The sequence below is a fragment of the Hemicordylus capensis genome, chromosome 16 (genome assembly GCF_027244095.1).
Source record: "Hemicordylus capensis ecotype Gifberg chromosome 16, rHemCap1.1.pri, whole genome shotgun sequence".
NCBI lineage: Eukaryota > Metazoa > Chordata > Lepidosauria > Squamata > Cordylidae > Hemicordylus > Hemicordylus capensis.
This window is the reverse complement of record NC_069672.1, coordinates 9942294-9970274: the sequence shown is the minus strand read 5'-3', so window position 1 is coordinate 9970274 and position 27981 is coordinate 9942294. Positions and strand designations below refer to the sequence as shown.

The window sequence follows — 27981 nt, the reverse complement described above, 5'->3', positions numbered from 1 at the left end:
AATGACCTCCATGAGATGAAACAGAAACCTCTGGGGTGACCTCGGCTGCTGTCGAAACTTTCCCGCATTGTTTCTAAGAAACGCTGTGGAGGTCTCCAGAGTCAAGGAGAATTCCTGATCGGGGAGCGGACGGGGTTGTGAAACTGTGATTTCCAAGACTGCGATTTCCAAGAGCCCCTGGATGTTTCCTTGGACCTCTGGGAGGCAGCGGCTCTGAGTTTAGGGAAATGAACTGCTTGCCACTGTCCTTTTGTGGTCCAAAGCTGCCAGGAGGAAGTTAAGTTTGCTCAAGTTAGCAAAGGGAGTCACACAGCTCACCTGGTTGGTAAGTAAAAGGTCGGGGGGGGGGCGGTGAGGATTCAAGTTGCATCTGGCTTGCAGGAAGAGGTTTGGGAGCTTCAAAAGCTAGGCTTTCATTTGAGTCTGTGCTCTTCAGAGCTTCACGGGCTCAAGCCCACCAGACTTAGCAACATCCCTAGTATCTGGACTCGGTCCAGGGAGATCTGAGTTCAAATCCCCGCGCAGCGATGCAACTCACTGGGTGACTCTGGGCCGGTCACTTCTTTCTCGGCCTAACCTCCCTCGCAGGGTTGATGTGCAGGTAAAATAAAGCCCTGTACGCTGCTCTGGGCTCCTTGGAAGGAAAGTGGGTGATAAATGTACTGCAGCAAATAAATAATACAAGAGTGCCTTTCCCCATTGCTTTCCAAGAACGCTGAGCCGAAACAGGGCCCTCTTTTCGCAAGACCCCCACTTTAAAAAAAGGGATCTCCCCCATTTTGGTCATATTTGGGGGAAGATGCATACTGGAGGAAACTCCTTCGGAATAGCAATCTCCATCTTAAAGGACGTGGTCTGCAGCATAATGTCCAATGCAGTCGCTTCTCCCCTTTTGGCAAGAGTTTTTCCAAGAAAGGGGACATTTCCTTTCTTCCTTCTTCCTTCCTTCCTTCCTTCCTTCCATCTATTTATAATATTTCTATACCGCCCAAAACTTGCATGTCTGGGTGGTTTACAATTAAAATCATTTAAAACAAAATTATGCTATCCATCCTGGTGCAGACCCCCTTCCTGAAAGGGGGAGTTTTGCCGATTCCCACCCCCACCCATCTATACCCCTTTCTTCCCAAAGGGCTCGCGGAGAGCTGGGGACCCTGTGCTGGATATCACACTGCAGATTACTATTTTTGTGAAGAAGAAAAAAAATATTCTTTTTAATTCTTTGACAGGCTGCGGCTTCCTTTCTGCTGAGATGGTCGCGGGCCGTTTCCGTGCTTGAAGTGGAACGATACGAAAATTCGGCTCTCTTTTCACTGAGCACGGCTCCCTCGAGCTGGCGTGGGGCTCCCCTGTGGGTCACCCTTTGCCAGGTACTTTCTAACCCAGTCAGCAAGTTGAAAGCTTGTTCCTCTATTGTCGTTTCCTGCCTGCAACTTCCTTCTGGGAAAGAAAACCCAGTACGTGTCTGTATGCAAGAAGACAAGGCCAGACAGCATCGGCAAATAGTGCCAGGAACCCACCAAGCTGGGGAGAATCATATATAATCCGCAGGCTCATTAATCACTGCCCCTCGGGGGTGTGGGGGAAACTGCAGTGGAGGGGAGGCTCTTTACTTTCACTTTCAACGAAGCTTTCGATGTGAAGAGACCGAGATCTGGGAGGGATCTCTGCTGGAATTAGCAGAGATCGGGTCGGGGGGGATTGCTTTCCTCCCCAGGGTGGTCGTCCAGAGGAAGAGTGTGCCGAGAATTCATGGAGAGGACTTCTCAGTGCTGGGAATATACACTGCGAGTGTCCGAGTTTAGTTTCCAACCGTTCGGAAAGTAAACAAGAGACTGCAGCCAGGTCAACGCCCCCACAGGCCTGTCGGCCAGATGGATCTGGAATCTCCCTGAAGTCTCTTCTGAGGATCATGCTCCTGGTAAGTGGATCCCGACACCGGCCCATCTTCTGATCAACGGAACCTAAGGAATCGCATTGTGTCAGATCCTAGTTTGCTGTTAAGCTGATTGGTAGCAGTGCTCCCGGATTTCTGACGGGGGATTTCCCAGGCCTACCTGGAAATGGAAGGCACTAAAACTTCTCCCTGCAAAGCATGTATTCTGTCACTAAGGTACGGCTCCGTCCCTGAATCAGCAGGGGCTCTTTTGTGAGAGGGGTGCAAGGATTACAAATAGGGGCAGGATATTTCGGTCCCGGCTGGCTTTCAGCTCACCCATGCAAGATTGCTCGTTCTGAGTGACTGGAGCAGAGAGAGAGCATATCTGATTGCTGCAACAAAATAGTTTTATGTGCATAGTCTTACTTTTTAGCTTCTTCTACTCACTAGACTATGGTTCGAGGGAATTGTATAGAGAGCCCTTATTACTTTGTAGGCGGAGATGGTCTCGAGTGTTTTTTGTTTGTTTTGTTGTTATGCTGGTCAAAGACCGAAATAAAGGCTATGCCTACGCTGAAACAAATAAACAGAGAGAGAGAGAGAGAGAGAGAGAGAGAGAGAGAGAATGGGTCTCTAACTTTTAACCAGCTTAATGGTAGTTGATTCAGCTGCGGCCTCATGGTTTGGCCCGACTGTAATCAAACATGAATGGGTGTGGCTGTGAGTTAAGATCATACTTGTTTTCGCAGTTACGTGTTATTCCAGTAAGAGGGAATGAAAATGAAAATGGGTTGCAAATGCTTCTCGTTAATTGAAATTTGCTGACCCTTCCTTCATTTTAGGCTGGGCAAAAAGAGGAATTGTATAATAGACTTGCCAGATCAAGGGAGAATCCTAAGGGCTGCATTGGGAGTTTCTGAGGGCTTGCATGCCATCATTATTTTTGCATTTTGAACCTCCCCTGATGGGGCATATCATAAATCGGCCAAAAATTCCCCTCTATTTCAAAAGGGGGGTTGTCCTAGATTTCGAGATCGATAAGACTCAAGCACGGATGAGTGCATGGATTTGACGAAGAGGCCCTCTACCTTCTGGTCGATACTCTTAGGGCAACGTTCAACCTGCAGTTACTCAGCTGTTGTGCAGGATCCAGACATGCTTTCCTCCATGTCGTTCTTTTGTTGTGGTGGAAAAGAATGTGGTTTGAGTGACGGGGAGGTAAGGTCCTTTACCCTGGCTGAGTGCAGCAACTGCAAACTTCAAAGTGGGCAGAGAGTGCGGTTGCTTAAATGTCACAGGCACCTATTGTCTATTGCCTGTGACGTCACTAGCGAGGGGTGACAAAACTCTTCCTTCCCTACATGCCTGTGCCATTTCCCCCTTGTTGAAAAGGTCATATGGTTTGCTTTTTTAAAAGGAGGAACCGTCAAGTGCAAGCACACACCTGTTGTACCACTCTTTAAGGTGAAGGGGAGGACCCTCTTCCAACTATCTGTCTGTCACATTTGTATCTGGTCCATCCTTTCAGAGTATGCTTAGGGTGCTGCAGTTGCTGCCAAGATGCAGGAGTCAATACAGATCTAACCTTGGGAACTGACTAGCCAGTAGAGGTGTGCTCTACCCGAATCAAATTTGAATCAAATTCCAAAAATTTGTTCGAATTTGAATCGAATCTGAATCTGGTCCAAAAATTCAATTCAAATGTGAATCCATTTCACCCACTCTTGGTGCCTTTTAAAATCAATCAGGGGACCTGAGTGGTTTTTTAAAGGTGCCAAACGCCTCTCCAATTGAATTTGAATCAACTTTCAAAAATTTTATTCAAATTCAAATAAATTGCCCTTTTAAGGGGTGATTCGATTCGAATCTGAATCACTCGGATCACCCAGATTCAAATTGAATCGATTCAAATCTGTGTTGATTTGCACATCCCTACCAACCAGAGCTGGATCTACAGAACTGGGGAGGCTTCTTTAAAAGCTGTTGCATCAGCCCTGAGCAGCTGGGGACTGACAGTTGAATAACAGCCCTGCAAATTTGCCTCTTCCCGGATCTCCTTGGAGCCTTGCCACTGCATCTGTGACTCTTCCCATTGCCTCGAAGTATGAGGTAAAAGGGCCCTTGGCGGCCAGATTGGCTAGACCTAGGCAAGACCCCACTCTCCTGGAGTCGCAGATAACCGGGACTCCCCTCTCCCACAATTCCCTGCAGTGACAGATCTGCATAAGCCACAACACCAGTCCGAACCTGGAAAATTTGAATGAGAGTAAAGGGAAATGTAAATTAAAGAACTGTCCCCGGTCAGGGTGTTTTGCTAGTCTGCCCACTCAACAATGTTCTGACACGTGGAGTGTCCGATTCTCTTTGGGGTGCATCAAAGGCTTCCCTGGAGAGGAGGGGGGTTGCTGTGCAAAACCAGAGAGAACAGGGGCCCCACACAAGTGCCCCCCTTTCCCCAAGGCTCAACTCATGAGCACACAGAAGACAGAAGGTTTCTGAGCCTAAGGTCCTCCCCAGTAGACTGGCCCTCTCATGAGAGGGCTAATCCCCGGGCAGCAAGCCGACATGGAGGCAGGACTGTGGTTTGGTCTCCCTAGGATGCTTTACCAGGGCGAGCCATCACAAGAAAATCCTTGGTCACAGTGGGGCAGACCCTAGGATCCTGTGCCCTCCCTCATAGACATATCCCCTCCTAGGAAGTCATCGTGTTCCCTTCCCTTTCCTGAAAACACAAAAATTGTGCTGCTCAGCATCCCCCCCGCGGCCAGAGATTGTGCTTGTGTGAGACTGCTTTGCTGTGGGGTTCTTACGAGGGTGGCAGTGAAATCGCTGCCAGATGCAGGGCTTGCATGGCATTTCAAGGGACTTCAATGCCCTTTCCCCGCCGAAGGCAGGCGGTCCATTCTGAGAAGGCACAATCGTTCTCGGCACACCCACAGTCTGGCGATGTGAGTGCTACAGAGTTTGCGGGGATGTGGCCTTGGCAGACCAAGAAGAGGGAGGGGCTCCCCTGCCCCGAAAACGGAGGTTACCGGGCTGCGGCTGGATGAACGTCTACGATGCGGTTCACAGTTAAAGAAATTAACCGCGGGTTCAGCAACCTCCAGTTTCACGTTATGTGTGAATGTAGCCACAGTCTGGAGCTATGGTGAGCATTCAAAGAAGACACCTGAGCCCTGATATTGGAACTGCCATTATTGAAATGTCATGTGGGTGGGTGGGGGCAACCTCTGGTTGTCCCTCAGGGTGTATTGAGTCCATGGGGTCTCCAGTCTCTGGTGGGGGCCACCGCAGAATCCTGCTTCTCCTCTTTGGAAAATGTCTCATTGGGCCTTAGAGGTCCTCTAGTCCAACCCAGTGTGGGAATCTATCACAGCATCCCTGACAGATGCCCCTCCAGTCTCTGCTTGCAAACCTTTAGAGCTGGGGAGCCCACTACTGCATGAGGCAAACTGTTCCTCTGTCCAACAGCTTTAACAGTCAGGAAATGTCTCCTAATGTTTAGCCTGAATCGTCTTCCTTGCAGTTTCGACCCACGGGTTTTAGTCCTGCTCTCAAGAGCAATGGGGAAAAGGTCTGCTCCAGCCACATGATTGAATGGGATTTGAACCCAGGTCAATCGAGTCCAAAATGCAATAGACCACAACAAAATAGTCTTGTTGCTCTTAAGTAACCAAGGAGGTCACACAAACCAGGCTATCCTACCTTCCTAAAGGAATTCCCCTTCTGTTTCACAAATGTCTGTCTTCTCTTTAGACCTCTTCACCAGCCGGCATCTGCTAAAGAGGAGGGGGGAAAATTTCCCAGCTTGGTCATTATGATTTCCTAGTTTCTGAGAAGAGACGTCAAGTTGATAAACCTCTTCCTCTGCCAGTCTGTTCTCCACCTGTTTCCCATCATGTGAAAATTCTTGGGTGAATTTTCACTCAAGAGACAACCATGTGGTTGGCTCATCCCCTGTGTATAAGCCTTGCTTCCTCAGAGTCTGAGTTCTGAACTGACATTTCTTTCTACCCTGTTTCCCATCCAAATGCAAAACAAGGCAGACCTTGCTTAGCAAAGGGGGCCATTCATGCCCGCTCCCACAAGACCAGCTCTCCTCCTATATCTCCCAGCTGAGAACGATGGGAGTTGTAGTCCCAACATCTGGGAACCAAAAGTTGGGAAACTCTGATGTGTTTAATCTCAGCCGCAAAATGTATTGGCCGATTTGATCTTATTCAGTCAGGGCTTAACCAGGAGTGGGGCTCTTTTCGCCCGACAGGTTTCCAATTAGCAGAGCGCAGCGCTATGCAGACATTACTCGCCGGCCGCCATGTTCACGGAATGTGGGAGGGGGAAAGGGAAGCCTGCCAGCTAGCCACGCCCCCTGCACCAAAGGACCGCCCCCACCAGGTGTCCTTGTGTTCAGTGCTTGTCTTGCAAAGGGGAGGGATTTGGAACCCAGGCCACACCATGGTGGATGTTCAGATGCTGTACGGGGAGGGCATGGCCAGCTGCCGCATGCAAAATGCTAGCATGTTCCTGCAGTTACCGTGGGAGGGGTGTGTGGCCAGCTTATGGATGCAAATGGATAGCATGATCCTGTTTCTGCCTCGCTTCTTCAAGGAATGCAGAGGGGAGAAGCTAGTGTTGCCAGTGATTTCTGATATAAGCCAGTCACCAACCTTAAAGCCACACACTGGACATTTCAGTGTTATTAGTTATTACCAAAATGGGCACTTTAGCCAATAGCAACCAAATCGGGACACACGCCACCACCACCACCACCACCACACAGATTGGGACCATGGTGGGGTATGCACTCCCTGTCTGGACCTGAGTTTGAGCATTTGGGTCATATCACGCCAGGGCTTCGTCAGGTCCCAGGTTCACTCCCTGGCGGCATCTCCAAGTAGAGCTGGGAAAGACCCCCCCCCAAAAAAAAAACCTTGGAGAGCCACTGGCAGTCAGTGCAGACAGTCCTGAGCTCATTTGATCCGTCGTCTGACTCAGAAGATGGCAGCCTCCTATGTTCTTAGTGATTGTGAAACAGTGTTGTTTCATTGGGGTGGTGTCGTGAACTGCTATCCCGGCTATCCCTACAGGATTTACAACCCCCTGAGAGAGTAAACAGAAAGCAGCAACGAAACTGGATGAAGGAAAATAAAAAGGCTTGCAAAGAAAACAATAAATGAATTAAGTCCCCTGAACTGAAACTAGGTACCCCCCTCTAATAATAACTGAGTAATAAGTGGAAGAAAAAGACAAAACAAGGAATGAATCAAGCGAAGAACACAGAACAAGGAATTAAGGGAACAATACAGGGAAGTACAGATAAGACAAAGTGGAACACGGAAAAGATATAATTCCAAGAGCACAGTATCTGCTGCCAGCAAAGTTGCAAACAGCAACTCAGCCATGAGAGACTGTTGAATATATATGGCTCAAAAGAACCAGGAACCAATCAGGCTTCCCTGAGTCAGCAGTTTGGCTTTCTTTCCTGTTATCTCCTGCACCTGCGTGAGTCTCTCTGAGCCTGCCTCTTGATACATCATCTCACTATAGGTGGAATCCCAGGTTCTTCCTCATCAGAATTCAAGTCTGGCAGCTGTTGAGAATTCTCAGCTCCAGAAACTGGTTTCTCTGCCAAATCTTGCTGCTGTGGCTCACTAGCAGGTGAGTCTTCCTGCTCTGGGTCTTCTGATTCCGAAGTCTGAGCCATGACAGGTGGATGGCATTATTACAAACTACACCATTGAGGTGTCTCTGTGTGTCACTCACTACAGCTGTACCAAATTTGCTTCAAATCCGTTAGATGGTCCACAAGTTAGCCCACTTGCGCTTCAAACATTTATGCATCCGCCATCTTGAATTGAGGTGGATGACATCATTACAGACTATGCCATTGAGGTGTCTCTTTGTGTTCCTTCAGCTGTAGGAAATTTGCTTAAAATGGTTAGGCGGTCCACAAGTTAGCCAACATGCACCTCGAAAGTTTAGGTGTCCGCCATCTTGGATTGGGGTGGATGACATCATCAGAAACTATGCCATTGAGGTGTCCCTGTGTGTCACTCACTATAAGTGTATCTAATTTGGTTCAAATTGGTTAGACAGTCCACAAGTTAGTCCACTTGCGCCTCAAATGGTCACGCAGCCGCCATCTTGGAGTGGGGTAGATGGCATCATCACAAACTATGCAGTTGATGTGCCCCTACAACTGTACCCGATTTGGTTCATATTGGTCTAGGCATTGCGAAGTTGGTGGGGGGACGGACACATGGACGGACACACAAACACACGGACATATGGATGGACACACACACAAAATGCTGAGTGATTCATAAACCTACTGGAAAGTAGGCAAAAAAAAAATAAACAAGGGGGGGAATCCAAACATTAAATTGTTTTTTTAAGTGGACTGCAGTGAACTTCTGTTTCATAGGTTTGACTTTTTATTGTTTTGTGGATCTGTGGAGTTTTGATTGCCACTCTGACAGGCTTCGTGCTGAAAAATACAGTGGGAACACAGGAAATATTAATTATATAGGTAACAAGATGTCAAAGGACGCAAATTGTTTTCCCTAAATGTCGTAACTCATTTCCTATTTGGAATTCCCCCTTCCCAGAATTCTTTCTGTTCCCTCTTTTGATGGGCACTAGGCTCCACCTTGTGGACAAAAAGGAGAAATGCAGGAAAACTTGATTCTCTTTTCTCTGCAACAGCTGAAATCATTCATGGGCTACATTCACACGTATCCCCAGAGATTGTGCCCGTGTCAAACAGGAGAGGTTGAATCTACTGAACATGTTTTGCTGAATTGTTGTTTTTACAAGGATCTAAGAGAAGAATTAATTTCTCCCCTTTTAAGAGATCATAGATTGACCTCAGGCCAGAAGAGAGTGGAGTTTTTACTCTCAGACTTGGACGATTTCATCTCTGCAAGAGTTGCCAAGTTTCTTAGCATTGCAAGTAAACTTCGCAGAAGATATGTTGGGAGGGTAGATGTGGGCATAGCACATTAGGAGGGTGAACAGATTTTATTTATTTGAAACTTTCCTATGTATGATACTGTAGTTTTTATTGTATTGTTCCTATTGTAGTTTCTATTGATGCTACTGCTGTGACTAGATGTATAGTTTTCTGTGTGGTTCTGTTGTAATGAGAGGCCGTTGGCTGTAATAATAATAAAGTTGAAGTAGCACACGTAATGTGGAACTGCAGTTGTATATGTTGTATAAGCCTGCAGTTCCGCAGACACTTTGTCTGAATGGGTGGAACCATCCGGAGTTGGACACGGCAATGAAGGTTTCAGAGATTTGAGGTTTCAGAAATCTGAACCCTCGGGTGGTAGTGAGTTTTGTCGCTTCAACCCAAGGTTCCAGGCAGCCTGTGGTGTGTCCAAATTAAGAAATGGAGCTGGAGTTGGGGGGAGGGAGCTGCTCCCTCAGCTTTGATGTGATTGGCTGTGCGGGCTGTCCTTCAGTCAAGAAGGAAGCCTTCACAGCCAGCTTCCCTGCCTCTCTGCAGTCTCACTGACTGCAGAGAGTCAGTTCTTCTGAACGTCCAAATTCAGATGGGAGATTGGGGGGAGGGAGGTACACAGAACCGCAGGTCCATTGGAGCCACGATTCTGTGTTATGTGCGAATGCAGCCAGTGTGTATGTAGTTCCAGCAATTTATAGTTAGAATCCAGATCTGCAGTTTCATGTGGATTTCCATGCAAGAATTAGTTTTTGGCATGAGAGCAGGCAGTTCATGGTGGTCATCAGAGAAATTCTCAGCCTCCATTTCTTCCGCTCTAGCCACCTAAATGTCCTCTACTCGCCGAGAGGGTTGCAGCCAGATTTTTCCAAACTGAAATTCAGAAGAGTAATTTCAGGAGTCCTCACAAGGAGAAACTGAAATTTGAAGAGGAATTTCAGGGTTAGAAGGATCCATTGAGGTATAGCTTTTCAGTGGTTCTTTAGGAGGACCACTGAAGAATGTTTTCAGATATTTCTCCAGGTTCTTGCTCACTCTTTATCCATAACACCCCTTTCTGACTGGAACTTCTGTCATGGTTACCCATATGGTCCCACTTCTTCCTTCTTCTGGATCCCATCTCCAAACCAACATCTTCGCTAAATCCTTTCCCTCATCCGCCAAGATGAGAAGAGAGTTGAACAGTTGAAAATTTCAGTCCTTTAACTGAGGCATGAAATTGTGTGTCAGAGCAGAAGGCAGAGATGTAGAGTGGACATTGAAGTCGTTTGGAGAGATCTGGGAAAGGAAAAGTCAACCTCAAAAGCTTTTTCCAGCAAGCCTTCCAAAAGGGAGAGAGAACCAGCTTATTTGAGGATCTTCTGGGTTTTGTTCTTGGTATTGCTACTGCTTTGTGAAAATGAAAACCTTGAATGAAGTTATGTGGCTTGACCTCGTGTCAATGATTGAGTTTCACTTTTGTTAACTGGCACATAAAGAGCCATTAAAAGAGCAACGAATCTCACTTCTATTTTTCTTGTCTGGTTTAGCCTAGCCTAATACCCCCTAGGAGAGGAAAAGCCTAAGTTGAGATAAAGTATGTTCTTGGCAGGCACATAGCTCCTCATCAAAAGTGTCATTCCTGTGACAGATGTTTGTGCACTTTTATGCAGAACAAGGAGTGTTGGAGCCAAAGTTTTCCACAAGTGAAGTTTGAAAGAGAATTTCAGGGTTCTTCTGAGGAGAAACTAAAATGTGAATGAGAATTTCAGGGTACTTCCGAGGAGAAACTGAAATTTGAAAGAGAATGTCAGTAGCTGAAATCCTGACTAAAATACTCAATGGCCCTCTATTGAAATTAAGTAGTCCTTAAGAGTAATCCCTCAGTAGGACTATCGAGTAACTTAGTTTGGATGTGGGTCAGAAGGAGCAACTGAAGTTTGAAGGTCATGTTAGGGTTCCTTCTAAGGAAAACATCAGAGATTTTCCTCTGACCTGTTTCATCATATTCAGCCTTGATGCAATTGTGCAAATGATTGCATCATGCTTCTGTTTATGTGCGGCTTACTGATATCCACGTACTCTCCTGAGCTTTGGTAAAACATCAGACAACCTTGATAGAACTATATGTACCTAAGCCTCTAAGATAATAATTTAAAAGGAGTTCTGTCGTCCGTGGATGGGCAAGAAGCATATAGTTGGAAATTTTTTGTGAGCTGTTGCTTAGCAACAGGAGATTGAGACAGATGGGCCTGTAGCCAAAAATTTTGTCGTAAGAGAGCCTGAGGGTAGGCAGAAGGATGGGAATCAATGAGGCCATACACACGATCAACAAAAGGGAGGTCGGAGGCAGTCAACCCAGCTATTTTTGAGCATGAGAACCCGTGGGTCTGCCCCTGAACCAGCCACTCCAGATCTGGGTAGCCTGACTTCTCTACTCAGGTATTTATCGAGGTTGTAGGGGGAAAGAAGCCTTCATACCTTGGTTCGCCATTTGTGTGCGGAGACAGCTGCTAAAAATAGTTCCCGTGCAGCCGGAGGCAGCTTTGCCATAGAGTTGTGTGGCTAGAGGGGCCAGTCAGAAGAGAGTTGCTGCTATACAGAGTGCTGCCTCTCTGCTGGGTGTGCAATGCTTGCTGGGATATCCTTGGGCAATGCAACTCCATTTCCCCATACCGGAGTGCCCAGCTGCCTGAATGCCTGGGTGGTAAGTGACCAGAGTCAAAAGAAGCTTGTCCTGTCTATAAAGACCAGGTTTGGGGCTCTTCCCTCCCACAAACCATGTGAAGGACCTTAATGTATAGTACCCAGAACAAAATACTCATTTACACTGCGTTAAATAATTATTGCATCCCACGCTTGGGAAATAGCCACCTGAAATCCGGAGCGGGGTGGTTGGTGGCCGCTGCCAGTCAGTGTAAACAAAACCTGTTACTCCCTCCATTTCTGCCAGACCCTCTGGATTCATCTCAGCCTCTCTTGGCTCTCATAGGGGGAACCACTAAATCAGGGATTCTGAACGTTGGGTCCCCAGATGTTATTGGACTCCAACTCCCATAATCCCCAGCCCCAGTGGCCTTTGATTGGGGATTATGGGAGCTGAAGTCCAATAACATCTGAGGACCCAACGTTGAGAATCCCTGCACTGAATCCCTAATTGCACCGTGAATGATGGCTGGGAAGTATTTTGCTGGGTAGGGCACCCATCAAGTCTCTCTTTCTCTTTCCGAAAGGTTTCTAGCCTTATCCTGGCAACACAACTGATCTACCTCGAAGCCATCACCTGTAAGGCATTTGAATACAAAGTGAATGAAGACTGCTGCCCAAAGTGTGCTGCAGGTATGTGGGTATGAATCACGGTGGGGAGACGTTCTTCCCATGCAGGTCAGATTTCCTTTCTTATTTCACCGATTTATAGGCCACCCCAAACTCACGTCTCTCATGAGATGGTCTCGTGAGCTGGTCTGCACGTTCGCCTTCCCTGGACAGCACTTCAATGGCCGTGGTTTCTCCCGTGGAATTCTGTGAATGGTAGCTTGACGAAGGTGTTGGGAATTTTCAGGCTATTAATAACTGAATTTGTTTTGCTCATCCCGCTGCCCCCAGGACGTATTTTGATGTCACTGGCTGTTTGTTACATAAGAACAGCCCTGCTGGATCAGGCCCAAGGAAGCCCATCTGGTCCAGCATCCTGTTTCCCACAGTGGCCCACCAGATCCCTCTGAGAAGCACACAGGCAGGAGTTGAGGGCATGCCTGCTCTCCTGCTATTGCTCCCCTGCAACTGGTATTGAGAGGCATCCTGCCTCTGAGGCTGGAGGTGGCCTATAGCCACCCGACTAGTAGCCATTGATAAACTTGTCCTCCTTGAATTTGCCTAAGCCCCTTTAAAAGCCATCCAAGCTAGTGGCTATCACCAGATAATTCCAACCATTCCAACATCACCAGATAATTCCAGCAATTGACACCGCCTAGAGATGTACATATCAGGCAGTATAGAAATATGATAAATAAATTGTTGTCTGTATTTATGGCTGGTCACGGGCCATAAACAAGATTGAGCCTGATTCTCTGTTAGAAATCTACAGCACTCCTCTCCAAGAGCTGCTTATTGGGATAGTAATTTGGAGGGAGGGGAGATGGTCTTGTGGTGACAAGCATGACTTGTCCCCTTAGCTAAGCAAGGTCTGCCCTGGTTGCATATGAAAGGGAGACTAGAAGTGTGAGCACTGCAAGAGATTCCCCCTCAGGGGATGGAGCCGCTTTGGGAAGAGCATCTAGGCTCCAAGTTCCCTCAATCAATCAATGATCGGGAACAAAGATTTTAAAATATAATAAAGCAGCTAAAAAACCCAACAGCAATTCAAAACCTTATAAAAACCCGATGCATTAAAAACCCTTTAAAACAATTTTAAAACCCTGGAAGGCCAGGCCAAAAAGGTAGGTCTTTAGGGCTCTCCTAAACGCCAATAAAGAATTCAAATTACGGATGCTTGTCCAACTCAGCTCCCGCCTTCCATGCAATCCCTTTCCCCTCCTCCTACCTTGATCTTGGAGTGTGTCCAGCTTTCCTATCTCATCTGGAGATAGGTCAGGATCATGAGAACAAGCTTTACATGTTAACAGGTTCCATCTGAATCTCTTTGCTCTAGGACTCCGAGTTTTGAATCACTGCACTGAAAATTCAGGAAACACCTGCGTTCCCTGTACCGAGGGAACGTATACAAAGCACCCCAATGGCCTGGAAGAATGTATACTCTGTCAAGTGTGTGACCCAGGTAAGAGCTGACCTGAAGAAGAGACTTCTGCCTGCAACCTCGGAGAAGCTGCTGCCAGTCTGTGTAGACAATACTGAGCTAGGTGGACCAATGGTCTGACTCAGTCTATGGCAGCTTCCTATGTTCCTATGATGCTTACTTACTTTTACTTACTTACTTACTTATTTGATTTATATACCATCCTTCCTAAAGTGACTCAGGGCGGTTAACACATCAAACACATAATAACACAATGGGGAAAAAACAATCAAAGCAGATAATTTTAATCTAATTTTAGTTTTAATTTTAAATTAGATCTCTAATGGCACAGTGGGGAAGTAACTGGCCTAGGGAGCAAGAGGTTGCTGGTTCGAATCCCCGCTGGGATGTTTCCCAGACTATATGGGAAACATCTATATATCGGGCAGCAGCGATATAGGAAGATGCTGAAAGGCATCATCTCATACTGTGTGGGAGACGGCAATGGTAAACCCCTCCTGTATTCTACCAAAGGCAACCACAGGGCTCTGTGGTCACCAGGACACCGAGTCAATGGCAAAACTTTACCTTTGATTGATTGATTGATTGAGTGCTGTCAAGTCAGTGTTGACTCTTAGCGACCACATAGATAGATTCTCTCCAGGATGATCCGTCTTCAACTTGTCCTTCAAGCTCTCTCAGTGGTGCATTCATTGCTGTCGGAATCGAGTCCATCCACCTTGCTGCTGGCCGTCCTCTTCTTCTCTTTCCTTCCACTTTCCCCAGCATTATGGACTTCTCAAGGGAGCTGGGTCTTCGCATGATGTGTCCGAAGTAGGATAGTTTGAGCCTGGTCATTTGTGCCTCGAATGAGAATCCTGGATTGATTTGTTCTATGCTCCACTTGTTTGTTTTCTTGGCTGTCCAGGGTATCCTCAAACTTTACCTTTAGTATCATTAAAAGCCAGGCTAAAAAGATGGGTATTTAAGGCTCCCTTGAAGGCCTCCAAGGGAAATTCTTAAAGCAACAGAAGCCTTTTGGGTGGCCGGAGAAGGCCATAGTATGCCATGACTGTATTGTCTGACACTTTGCTGTAAAGTTCTAGTCTCTTGTAATGGGGGAGCACAGAGGGGAGCGGGAAAGCTTTTTGGTGTGAAGTCACCCCTGTAGAAGTTGGACTTTAAGAATGATAACACAAGACAAGGCCCCTGTATTGCTAGCCTGGCATTTGGAAGACTGTGGAGCAATTTTTTTTTATTTAAAAAACTTCCTTGCTGCACGTAGGTATACTTCTATTAACTGGCCCAAGAGACACCTTTTGAAAGTGGTGTATTTAGCAGGGAGAAACTCTTGTATTTAGCAGGGGGAGAGCAACCGTCCCAATCCAGCCCAACCTAACATCCGTCCAGCATCTGGTACTGGGGTTGACCTTGGCTGGCTGGCTGGCTGGCTGGCTGGCTGGCTGGCTTTCTTTCTTTCTTTCTTTCTTTGACTGTAAGCCCTTTGGGGACAGGGAGCCATCTTTTGCTTTGTAGACTGCTTTTGCTTGGGGGAGTTTGGGGGTGGGAAAGGCGGAGTGGGAGGATGCGGATGATGAACAATAAAGGAGCGGCCCCCTCAGGCAAAGGCCGGCCTCGTTAGGTGGCCCCTCAGAACTGGGCCAAGAGGCAAAATGGCGGCTGTCTGCTACTGAGCAGCAAAGGAGAGCAAGGGTTGCGATTCAGCCCAGCATATCTCAGGGGCGGCGGCAGATTCTGAGCCTTTTTCGGGGCAGGGAACCATCTTCAGGCCCTCCTGCGGTGCACAGTTTGGGAATTGCCTCTGCTAACTGGGCCAAGGGGCACCTTTCAAAATGGCGGCTCTCTTGTTTTGAGCAGGGGGAGAGCAACTATCCCTCGTCAGCCCAGCACAATGTCCTCTCCGTGGCTGTTGTTTGGGTCTCTCTGGTGTTTTCTTTGTTAAGGTTCCCTTTGGGACAGGGGGCCCATTTCTTCTCCTATTTGCTATGCAGAGTCCATTTTGAGAGCTTTTATGTGTGGAAAAGAAGAGTGGGCAGTTGCTCAATAAATAGTAGAGTGCCCCCCTCAGGCAAAGGTTGGCCTTGTTAAGAAACCCCTTCTTAAAATGGTTTGCCGTGGGAAATAGGGGCCTTCTTAAAATGGCGGGTGAGGTCTGGAACATACCCGTGAAATGACATGTTTCTGGGAGCATGTTTCTGGGAGTATGTTTGTTCCGGCATGTTTCTGGGAGTTTCATATCAGTCAGGCAGTGAAGCCCATGCAGTTTGATTATTTATTTATTTATTTATTTAATCAATTTTTATACTGCCCTCCCAGAAAGGCTCAGGGTGGTAGTTTTCTATTTTCTAATAGTTTTCTATTTCTATCTATAATTATATAGATTCTAAATAATATTTAGTAGTATATGATGGATATTTATATACGATGGATATTTTATATACCATTTTTCAACCAAAGTTCCCAAAGTGGTTGGCATAGATATAAATAAATAAGATGGCTCCCTGTCCCCAAAGGGCTCACAATCTAAAAAAGAAATATAAGATAGACACCAGGAATAGCCACTGGAGGGATGCTGTGCTGGGGATGGAGAGGGCCAGTTGCTCTCCCCCTGCTAAATAAAGAAAATTATTCCTTCTACAGGCTACGCCACTCCTCTGTCATTACTAATGCATAGCAAAATCCTCTCTCCCCTAATAACAGCCTGCGCCACCCTTTTGCTCTCCCGTGCTAGAGTCACCCCTGAAGATCTGCATGATATTTTTCAAGATGGCACCTTGGCCATAGTCAACACAGTCCAATTGTCATTCTAATGTGGGAGTCCAGTTGGTGCACACTGAGACCTGAAATTCGGCAGGCTTCCTTTTTAGAATATCATCTTGCATGATCTCAGGGGTTCCCTTAGAGAGTCTTTTCTCCCCATGACCCTGATCCATTTTTGGACCTATAGAAAGACCCTCCTCTGAGGAGGAAATCTTGCCTTATTCTATCCCTGGGAGGCAGGTCTTGACATCAACGGACAAGGTGCTCTACAGCAGAGGTTGCCAACCTGTGGTGGTACTCCAGATGTTGCTGAACTACAACTCCCATCACCCCCATCTACAGTGCATTGTGGCTGGGGATTATGGGAGCTGTAGTTCAGCAACATCCGGAGTACCACAGGTTGGCAGCTCCTGTCCTAAGGGGGATAACTTTCAGTGCAATCAGCACTCACATATTTTCATCCATCCAAATGCAAACTAAGGTAAACCCTGATGAACTACATGAATTGCCCCGATTAGCAAAGGGGCAATTCACTATCAAAAGAGCAGATTGGGAAACCCTGCTCTAGAGAGATCTTGGCTACAGTCACCATGGTACGGAGCTCAGGAATATGTTCTCCTGGGATATGTTGAAGAAAACTGGAAGTTTGTCTGATTTATTTATTACATTTCTATCCTGCCCTTCTTCCAAGGGACACAAGGGGACGTACAATGCCCACCCCATGTTATCGTCACAACAACCCTGTAAGGTAGGTGGGGCTGAGAGACAGTGACTGGTCCAAGCTCACCCACTGAGTTCCATGGCGGCGTGGAGACTTGAACCAAGGTCTCCCAAGTCGTAGTCTGACTCTCTAACCACGATTCCATTTGTAACTGTGCCCTTCAGGAGTCATGCTAAGAATTAAGCAACCGTGCACCTATGTCAAGGATACGGTCTGTGCATGTGTCCCGGGTTCCTTCTGCATCCATTTAATTGATGAGAACTGTGAGCACTGTCAGAAACATACCATCTCTCCGCCTGGCTTTATGGTGACTGAATATGGTAAGATACACATAGTTATGGTGTCCTAATAACTAAGGATGTGCAAAATATTTGACCAAATCGATTTGAATTCAAATCAAATTCGAATCGATTTGACTTGAAACTGTTTAAACAGAATGGGATTCATTCAAATTGATTTGAATTCGCCTGAACTCCAATTGAATTTGCTCGAATTCGATGTGAATCCGATTCAAGGTCAGGTGAATTCAAATCGATTCGAATGAATCTCATTCTGTGCAAGCAGGTTCAAGTTGAATCAATTCAAATTTGATTCGAATTCAAATTAGTTTGGTCAGATTTTTTGCACAAACCTACTAATAACTCTGCAGATGCTCCCTTTGGAGAATCCACTTTCCCCTCTGTCCCTCTCAGGGAGGGAGATCTGTGTTTGCCATAATTTGCAGAGAGGGTAGAAAGGCCTCAGAATCTGGGGTTGGCTGCAGAATTCACCATCCTGAGAGGAAGGTTTCGAGACCCTAAGAAAGTGTGAATGCAATAGGTTTATTCACACAATCCTCACCTGTGTCATAGGAGCATGCAGCTAGGGTGGGAGATTCTGGTTCCAACCCTGGAACACTCTCCCTGAACGTGGAGGTTCCATTTAGCAATGACTGCTAACATCCATTGATAAATCTCTATGAACTTGTCTAACTCCCTTTTTCGAGTCATCTACGCTTGTTGCTAGCATAGCCAGACTCAATTTGCAAAATAATAATTAAAAGTAAAGCTGAGCTTTTAATTGACCAGTGGCCTGACTTGGTATAAGGCAAGTTCAAAAGGCACCCTTCTAAAAGACATTTTCCCCGGCCTTCATCTCTAAAATATAGAAGTTTAGGATCTCTTTTTTGTTATTGTCAAAGCCTGAGATTGCTACTGATCTAACAGGCAACTTTCTGTGCTGATGGGCGAATTCCTCTTGTGATGGGGTGGAAATCTTCTGTTCCAGGCACAGAAACTGCCGACACAAAGTTTGAACCCTGCCCTCATGGGACCTTTGCAGCAACTGAGATGTCCCCTTCCTGTAAAACTTGGACTAAGTAAGTCCCTCTTATATCTGTGTTCTTCACTGTAAGGCCTTATGACTAATATATGTACAGTGGTCCCTCGACTTACGAACTACTCGACATAAGTATTTTTCGAGTTACAAACGGCAGTTTTAGATCCGGTTTTAGATGCGGTTTTTTCGACTTACAAATTTTTAGATGGGGTTTCCTCGACTTACGAATTTTACATGCGGTTTCCTTGACTTGCCTGCCTGTTTACTGCCTGTTTATTCTTGAAAAGAAATGTTCCTGTGCAGTTTGCAAGCCTTACTGGGGGTCTGGGTCTTTTTTCTAGGCTCCGGAACGCATTAATCCGTTCCCAATGCATTCCTATGGGAAACCGCTTTTCGACTTACGAACTTTTCGACTTACAAATGTGCATTCGGAACGGATTAATTTCGTAAGTAGAGGGACCACTGTATACTGGTAGGATGGGATAGAATCAAAGCGTTATTCTCTGATTAAATTTTGCATTTCTATTTGGGCATCTAAACACATTTTTTTTTAATGCAGTGGAAAACTGGGATATTAGTGATTGGGCATATAGAATAAATATCATCCCTTTTGTAACCCCTTATTTCTTTTAATCTTTGTTTCAGTTGCAGTGATTTAGGGATGATAGCCGTTCGGGCCGGCAACAGGACTTCGGACAATGTCTGTGAATTTCACAGCCCGAATATAACCCTCCGGGCAACTATAGCCATTGTTGCTGGCCTGCTTGTTGGACTGTCTGTTGTGATTGTTCTAGTTCTTGTCATCCGTAAAAGAATGCTGCTCAGAAAAGGTGAGTGTGCGAAAAAAGTAGACTGTGGTTAAACAAAAACCCAAATGTCACAACCTAAGCACCCCAGCTCATCCCTGTTCATTTGCAATAGAAATATGACTTTACAGTAGGGATGTGCCCGGAACTGTCCTGGAGGCAGTAGGAGTGTTCCCTTAAGGGTGGGGGAGGGTGCATTTACCCCTCCCGCAACATTTCTCCCGTGGTGTACCTCCCTGCTGCTGTCCTCGGCCGGAAGTGGCCAGAAGTACCAGGCCCGCGTTTCAAGTTCCTTCCCTGGCTTCTCCGAGATAGGGCGGAGAGAGATTCCTGCCTGCAACCTTGGAGAAGCTGCTGCCAGTCTGTGAAGACAATACTGAGCTTAATAGACCAGTGGTCTGACTCAGCATGCAGAAGGTCCCAAGTTCCCTCCATGGCATCTCCAGATAGGGCTGGGAGAGATTCCTGCCTGTAACCTTGGAGAAGCTGCTGCCAGTCTGTGTAGACAAGATGGACTGAGCTAGGTGGACTGACTCAGTATACAGCAGCTGCCTATGTTCCTATGCTCCTATGACCACCCCCAGCTGAAGGCATTTTTCCTGTGGCATTTTAGTGCCACAGGAAAGCTGGACAGTGCCCTCGTTCTTTGATGGTGAACTTATCAAACGACTTCCTACTGAGTCAGACTATGGGTCCATCTAGCCTAATGTGCTGCACTCTGATGGCAGCAGCTCTCTGAGGTCTTCGGCAAGAGTTTTCATCCTGGTGGGTGAAGAAAGGGAAGACGCCATACTAAGCAAAGAGAAGTGAAGCCCCCAGATGCAGAGAAGACAATCATTCATTACCTGACATGCTTTGAGTATTCGAACTTCTAAGTCCGAGGCGAAAACTGCCTTCTACAAGATGTCAAAATGATCTCATTTTAGCACAGAAGGCAGTTCTGATCTCTCGTTGAAAGAACCAAACGAGAGTCTTCCTGATGGAGAGCTATAATACACAGAAGGTGAAGAATCTTCCCCAGAGTTTTCCCCACAGGATAAGGCCATAGCTCAGTGGCAGAGTATCTGCTTAGGGTTGACCCCTGGCAGCATCTCCAGGTAGGCCTGGGAAAGTTCCTGTTCTAAAACCCTGGAGAGCTGCTGCCAGTCAGAGTAGACAGTACTGAGCTAGATGGACCAAGGGTCTGACTGGGTATAATGCATCTTCTTATGAATGTTCCGATATAAAGTGTGGTGGTTTGATATCAAGAGATAAGGTAGTCAGAACGAAATGTGTTGCCTGAGAAACTCTTTCCTTTTCATTTGCAGGCACCGACACGGAACAGGTGAGTACATGTTATGTATGAGCCCAGAACCCTTTAAATGTCTCCTTCCTTCTGCCCTTGCTCCTCCAAAATTTAGATTTATAGAAGCCTTCTTTTTCTCTCTTTTTGGGAAACGGATGTGTACAAATTTTGGATGAATCGATTCGAATTAGATTCAAATCGATCAAAATTAAATTTGAATCGATTCAAATTAGATTCAAATCGATACAAAGCTGCTTGAAATAAATGAGATTTGGCCAAATCTCATTCATTACAAGCAGTTTCAAATTGATTCAAATTCGATTCAGATTCGAATCGATTCGGCCAAAATTTGTGCACATCCCTACTTTCTTTGCCCTTATTTCTCTTTACATCCGTTGACTCTTCAACTCTACTACACTGAGCTGCCTGAAGTTCTCCTGCTCTCTTAAGATCTTTTTAATTGGTATAAAGCCAATATAAAAGCCTGTAGTGTTGATGTCTATATCCCCATTCATAATTCAGAAACCACCACAGCTTATTTGAAAGTGCCTCTGGACACAATTTGTGCTGTAGGAATTCAGTGTCTGTATATTTATGCATATAGCATTTGATAAGGAGCTGCGTTGTTTCTGAAACAGAAACAGGGAAGGAGCAGATAAAAAATAAGTAGAAATTAGAAATGAATATTGCTTCCTTTCAGTATTCGTAATTCTGTATGAAAAGTTGCTCTCCCGTTGTTTTGCAAGGAATCTCAGTTTTATTTCCTTCCTTGCAGTCTTTTTTGCTTTCTTGTTTTCGTCTCAGCTCTTCGTCACTGTTAATGTCGCTTCCTTGCTGCCTTACTGCATTTGTTCATGATTTCCTGCTCTTTCTTTCCCGTTAAGAAAAAGTCTTTTTTGTGTGAATGGGAAGTGAGGAGTGCCTTTGGTGAGTAGCTTAAAATTAATTAACTAAGAACCCTGAGAAAACAGGTGTATCTTAAGGGTCCTTTTAAAAGGAGCCAGAAATTGAGAAGTTCTTATTTCAGAGAAGGCCCCACCCTGAGTAGCCACCAAATATTACTAATGATGGTAAAGTGTGCCGTCGAGTCAGTGTCAACTCCTGGCGACCACAGAGCCCAGTGGTTTTCTTTGGTAGAATACAGGAGGGGTTGACCATTGCCATCTCCCGCACAGTATGAGATGATGCCTTTCAGCATCTTCCTATATCGCTGCTGCCTGATATAGGTGTTTCCCATAGTCTGGGAAACATACCTGCGGGGATTCAAACCAGCAACCTCTGGCTTGCTAATCAAGTCATTTCCCCACTGTACCATTAGGTGGCTTCACTAATGATGGTAACCTACATTAAGCCTAGATTTGAACAATTGTGTGAACCAGGCCAAAGCCTGAACACTAGTTCTGCGTGGCCTGGAAGTATAAGACTAAAGCTCTTGATTCAAAGTGGCATATGAATTGAGTTCCTCACTGTAGCATCTGTGTTTTTTTTAAATGTCCCCCTTATTTTGAAAGGGAGAAGCACACAAAGAATTCCTGCCTGTCCCAGAGACCGAAACCAACATGGTAAATCCTATGCAAGAAACTTCTCTAAACCCTGGGGAACCAACTTACAAAGTTGCTTGACTCAACCGAGGAAGCTTTCAAAGGCACATGGGTTTGAGCGCTTGGGAGAATCACAGCAGTTCCTGTTGCCTCGCCTACATCCTGTCTTAAAAAAAACCCAAAACACTTTTCTGGGTGGGATACAGAACAGATGTCTAGTGTGGTCTCCAGCATGTACTCATCGCCTGAGCTGCTCAGGCTCCTAAGAAGTTAGGTTTCCTGCTCAAGACTGTCAAAGTGGAAAGCTGATCAGAGAAGGTCTCTCGGAGAAGGACAAGGAATAGAAATATGGAGGCATAGTTGAAACCGTGTGAGTGTGCTGTAAGGTGTTTCTGACAATAAGGGAGGAGAGCTGGTCTTGTGGTAGCAAGCATGACTGGTCCACTTAGCTAAGCAGGGTCCGCCCTGGTTGCATATGACTGGGAGACTAGAAGTCACTGGAAGATATTCTCCTTCGGGGATGGATCCGCTCTGGGAAGAGCAGAAGGTTCCAAGTTCCCTCTCTGGAAGCATCTCCAAGACAGGGCTGAGAGAGATTCCTGCCTGCAACCTTGGAGAAGCCGCTGCCAGTCTGTGAAGACAATACTGAGCTAGATAGACCAATGGTCTGACTCAGTATACGGCAGCTTCCTATGTCCCTATGTCCTTCTTTGGAGGACAGCGTTGACCTGGGAACTCTGAAAGTGCTCTAGGAATGTTTTAAGAAGAAATATTCTCCCAAGTTTACTTCAAGTGGCTCCTTAACCTTTCACTGCCTTTGTCCAGGAGTACCAAACCAAGGGTGCGGACATTTAAAAATAATCCCGGGTAGCCCTCGTTATCCACAGGGCTTCTGTTCCACAGATAATTGAATCGTGGATAATGAGACCTTGAGGCCATGGGAATTGCGGGGTTGGGTTCCTGGAGGGCAAAAAAGGCCCCAAATGGCAGATATCGCAGAAATGAGAGAAATAGAGCCACACTGTGCTCTGTGGGTCTCCAACTGTCCAGCAGTGCCCCTCAAAGTGTTGACCCTCCTTGACTGAACTGGACACCTACGCGTGGAGACTGGAAAGGGCTATTTTCATCCAGAGCACTGACGTCATCTGGAAGCAAGTTGAGGTTATTGGTTTGGAGGCAAGCAGATACTACCAAGATAGGCAGGCTGAGCCAGAAAATGGGTGGGCAGATAAGAGGAGTGGCTTTTCTAAAAGCATCTCAGCCTGGATACGAGTAGTAAATAACTCAGACTGAGTAGCTAAACCAGAGTTTAGAGTTAAACCAGAGTTTAGAGTCAGATTTGAGGAGCTAAACCAGAGTTGTTATAGGACCAGGTGGAACCCAATGGATTCTCTTGGTCACCTGGCCCTTGGTGAACTGGAAGCTGCAATACCACTCTCTGGCCAGCTGCAGCAGCGGCGCTGTAGTGCGGCAAAAGATCAAGCCAGTGTCTCCCGAGTGGACCCAGATGTTTCACTCTCTGCCCCACTGTAAATGCTGGTGAGCATCTGCAGTGGGGCAGAGAGTGAAACATCTGGATGTCACTTTCAGACCCTTCAGTTCAAGACCCTCAGTCTCATTTCATATTAGAACGTTTGATACCCAACAAGATGGCAACCTCCAGAAGAGCACAGTGTGGATTCAACTGATCAACTCTAAATAAATTATGGGATAACTGTCAGTTCAAAAGAAAATGGAGTGTGACTCCATTTGACAAGATTGTCAAATGATAGTTATCAAAGAATCCAAGTTATTCAATATGTATATGGTCTACATAGAAGAATAATAGCACTTTACAGTTGGAGATATTTTAATCCCATCTCCTCTCCGGTAGAATAGCCTCTTATCAATGAAACTAGATAAATAATGCTACATCTTATCCTGATAATCTTGTCTTTTGTCATATGGACACAGTATATCAAAATAACCACCAATTCACTGAACCTTAAAAAACACTAGTTGCCTGAATAGCGCAGCTCCCTATGAAGTCATACAAATCGAGAATTCACAATACAGAAAAATTCCTTAAGTATCACTCCTTTGCCTTATTGCTTTGTGGGTTGGATGGTAGTTGACATCCATGGGGCACTACCACCCAATCCATTTTGGGGTCCCTAGGCACTATCCCCAGGGAATTATGTGCTATTTCAAATCCCTATTATTTCCTATGGCAGAATATTTTAGAACTGGTTTGAGCATGGTTTGAGCTTGAACCGAACCAGGGGTTGGTCCGACCTCACCGGTACTCAAACCAGGGGACCCAGTTGGAGCCTGGTTCTAACTCAAACCGAACCACAAAATCCGGTTTTGTGCACACCCCTACCCACACTATCAACAAAACCTCTCTCTCTCTTTTGTTTTGACACCATAGCACTTTTCTTTTTAAGCACTATAGTACTAAACCTAATCAGATTTAAGAATATATATATATATTTATATTAATGCTAATTAATTATCAATAGAAGCAAGGAAAGCATCATGTAGATGCATTGCGTAAAAAGCAAAAAATAAAAAATAAATTCTAGTATAAATGGAGGTGGAAGTGATTGTACAATGTACATCCAATAATCTTAAGCTTCACATGCCAATAACGATAGACAATTAACTGATGCTTTTCTATCCAATGCAGAAAAAAAACCTATTTGTAAGATTTCAAGAAAGGTCAGGCAATCTGCTCTAATGTTCTAGACACACATGAGCTTAAGACATTTCATTAGACTAATATTTCAGTTCCCATTTTAGGATCGACAGGACCCTGGCTTTCTCCCAGTGGTGGTTGTTAAAGATCCTAGCCATTATTAATACGTAACAGGTTATTGCAGTTTGCTGAATAGCACATATTTACTTTAAATTGCTAAGGATAACAACGAAATGGGACTCATGTCCAAGTACACACACATAGGATGGCTCTTACTTGGTGATTATTTGATCCCAATATTAGACAAATATTGGATTATTTGATACTGACATCAGACTAATAAAGCATACCAGTGAGTTAAGGTGGCCGTGTACAACGTTCTCTCAATTTCCTTTCATTTTTAGCCAGTATATCACTTTTCTCTCATTGCTCTGCTCAAGGCGTTTTATGACCCATAGACATGAAAAATCAATAGTAAGAGATGGGCTTGAAACCTCTCTGGAATCTGAAACTGGTCCACAATGCAAAAGTGAGAATTTTTGAATTCTTGACAGGGTCAAGACCCACAGATCACATTCCACTCACCTTTTGGGGGCTGCATGGGTACCACTTTGTTTCCAGGTGCGATTCAGAACACTGGTGATGACATTTATATTTTAAGAATGGGGTCCCCGATGGATTGTGACACAATGATGATGGATTGGGGTCCCAATCCATCATCATTGGGGTCCCCGATGGATTGATGACACAATGAGCCCCTGGTGGCGCAGTGGTAAAACTGCCACCCTGTAACCAGAAGGTTGCAAGTTCGATCCTGACCAGGGGCTCAAGGTTGACTCAGCCTTCCATCCTTCCGAGGTCGGTAAAATGAGTACCCAGAATGTTGGGGGCAATATGCTAAAAATCATTGTAAACCGCTTAGAGAGCTTCCAGCTATAGAGCGGTATATAAATGTAAGTGCTATTGCTAAGTGCTATTGCCCCCCCCCCCGTAAATAAATCTGCCTAACCCATAAGATTGGATAGGGAGAGCCCCCAGTTGATGCTGCCTCCATCTGAGATTTGTTTCATGGTCATGTAGGGCAGGGCCTTCTTTGTGGTGGCCTTCTCCTTATTGAACTGCATTCCTAGACTGACTCCTTTGTCCCCCTCCCTCCCCCTTTTTAGACAACCAGTAAGGCCATCTTATTTAATCAAGCATTCATGTCAGTTAAACATAGGAAGCTGGTTGAGATTTTTAAAATATCTGTTTCTCCCGGTCACATTTTTAGATTGCTTATAGATTTGTGTTGGTTTTATACTGGAGATTTTAGTAGTGTGAGCCACTCTGAGACTATATGGAGCCATGATGCATTGTGTGTGTGTGTGTGTATGTGTGTGTGTATAATGTCTGTCTGTCTGTTCACTATACATTCCCACACCCTTGGAGCTATTGGGACCAAACTTGGCAAAGTGACTTTCTAGGACGCTAGGAGGAAAACCAGGTACCCAGGGACCCCAACAACCACCCTGCACGGACAGATATACAACGGGTAGAGTCACGAAACCCCGAGCAACGCTAGCTACACTTTGCTAGTGAGTGAATGAATAACAAAAGCAGAGCTCGTTTGATCTTCGAAAATGTTCCAATAAAATGAGGTGCTGTCCGATTTTGTGATGACACGGCGATTTGTGGGATATGTGTGTGCAATTCTTGTAAAGTTTCTTTTGGAAATTTGAGGGGGGGGGCTTGCCATTGTGGTAGCAACTGCACTTTCATTATGTATTCTGATGCAATGTGAATTTGGAGAGGATTCGAGGGGTGGGGGGGGGGAAGGTGGCAACCAGTAGGAGGAGAGCAAGCCTTACAGTAAGGAGCATGAATTGCTCCCTTTTGCTAAGCAGGACCTATTCTGGTTTGCATTTGGATGGGTAATAGATGTGAGTGCTATCTGCTGTAAGTTATTTGACTTAGGGAATGGGGCTGTCACTCACTGGCAGAGCATCTGCTTAGCATATAGAAGGCCCCAGGTTCAATCCCTGGCATCATCTCCAGGAAAGACCCCCTGGATGAAACCTTGGAGAGCTGCTGCCAGTCAGTGCAGACAATACTGAGCTAGATGGACCGAGGGACGGACTCAGTATAAGGCAGCTTCCTATGTTCCTAGTCTAAGAGATTCCTCAGTGTTTCCCGGGTCCACATGAGAAATTGCCGAAACTGGCCCACCATTTCTGCCACATGAGAATATGTTGGTGTAGACAGGAGAGATATTTCTGACATCAAAGAATTGGGTGGACAAAGTGGAAAGGGCATTTTAGATCAGCATGAAAAATCCATCCTAATATTCCATTCCATTTCATTCCGATCGATCCGATCCAATCCGATCCACATATATCCAAATCCAAAATATTGCCACAAACAATTTAAGGCAAAGCACTAAGGAGTGTTCTGTGTCCTTTTCAAGGTATCTCCAAAAGGTGACCATTAGAGCAACAGGTCTTCTAAAGCATCCTTCCTATCTTCCATCGTATCACATGAATGGTTAGTTCAGTTCAGCTAATTAATGTATGCACAGCATTCCAAGGTCCTCGAATTCCAGAAGATTGTCCTTTTATTGTTGATCTTTCATCAGGATGACCCATTAAGTTAAATGGAAGTCAGACAAGGGGGTGAGTTAATCAGGTCACACAGGTAAGAAAGTGGCGTGTTCTCCAGAATTCAAAGAGAACAAGTGTCACGATCCATCACTATTCATTCATGAGATTCCATGGATGTCTGATTACTTTTTAGATAGTATAGGGCACCATCTTACATGACATTACTTTTGTTTTATCATTTTAGTTTATTGTCACTGTCCTGATTTTATAGCTTCTTACAGGTTTTCATTTGTTTTTAGTCTTACGGCAATTTAATAATTTTAACTTTTTATGTCGTCTAACTCTGCAGTTATTGTTTTCTTAGTTTCCTGGCATGGACTCGATGCTTTTCACGTTATAGTCATGACTGTTACCGTTTCTTTGTTTCTTCTGCCTTATTCTGGCCAAAGACCGAAATAAAGATATTGGTTGATTGACTGGTTACTTGAAACACAGAAGAGCTGTTTGAATGAACCTCAACAGGGTCAGAGAGCTCTTTGCACGCCTGATTGGCAGCCACATGATTGCAAAGATCAAGGTAGGAGAAGGGGAGAGTCATTGTGTGGGAGGTGGAAACTGGAGAGGTTGGATTTTGGGGGTGTGGCCCACCCACTTTCTATCCCCACCTTGGACTGATCTGGAATGACATCCCATCTGCCATTCTGGTGCCCAATTCGCAGG

General features: G+C 45.6%; 1 protein-coding gene across 1 annotated transcript; it reads left to right on the top strand.

Annotated features, from left to right (window-relative positions):
* Positions 1–103: 103 nt before the first annotated feature.
* TNFRSF14 (TNF receptor superfamily member 14) lies at positions 104–27744 on the top strand. The gene is made up of 9 exons (XM_053280996.1): positions 104–325; positions 1230–1921; positions 12056–12161; positions 13474–13599; positions 17224–17379; positions 18326–18416; positions 19022–19206; positions 20490–20506; positions 21979–27744. The coding sequence occupies exons 2-9, from the start codon at positions 1913–1915 to the stop codon at positions 22087–22089; spliced, it is 801 nt and encodes a 266-aa protein (XP_053136971.1). The 5' UTR covers positions 104–325; positions 1230–1912; the 3' UTR covers positions 22090–27744.
* The last annotated feature ends 237 nt before the right edge of the window (positions 27745–27981 follow it).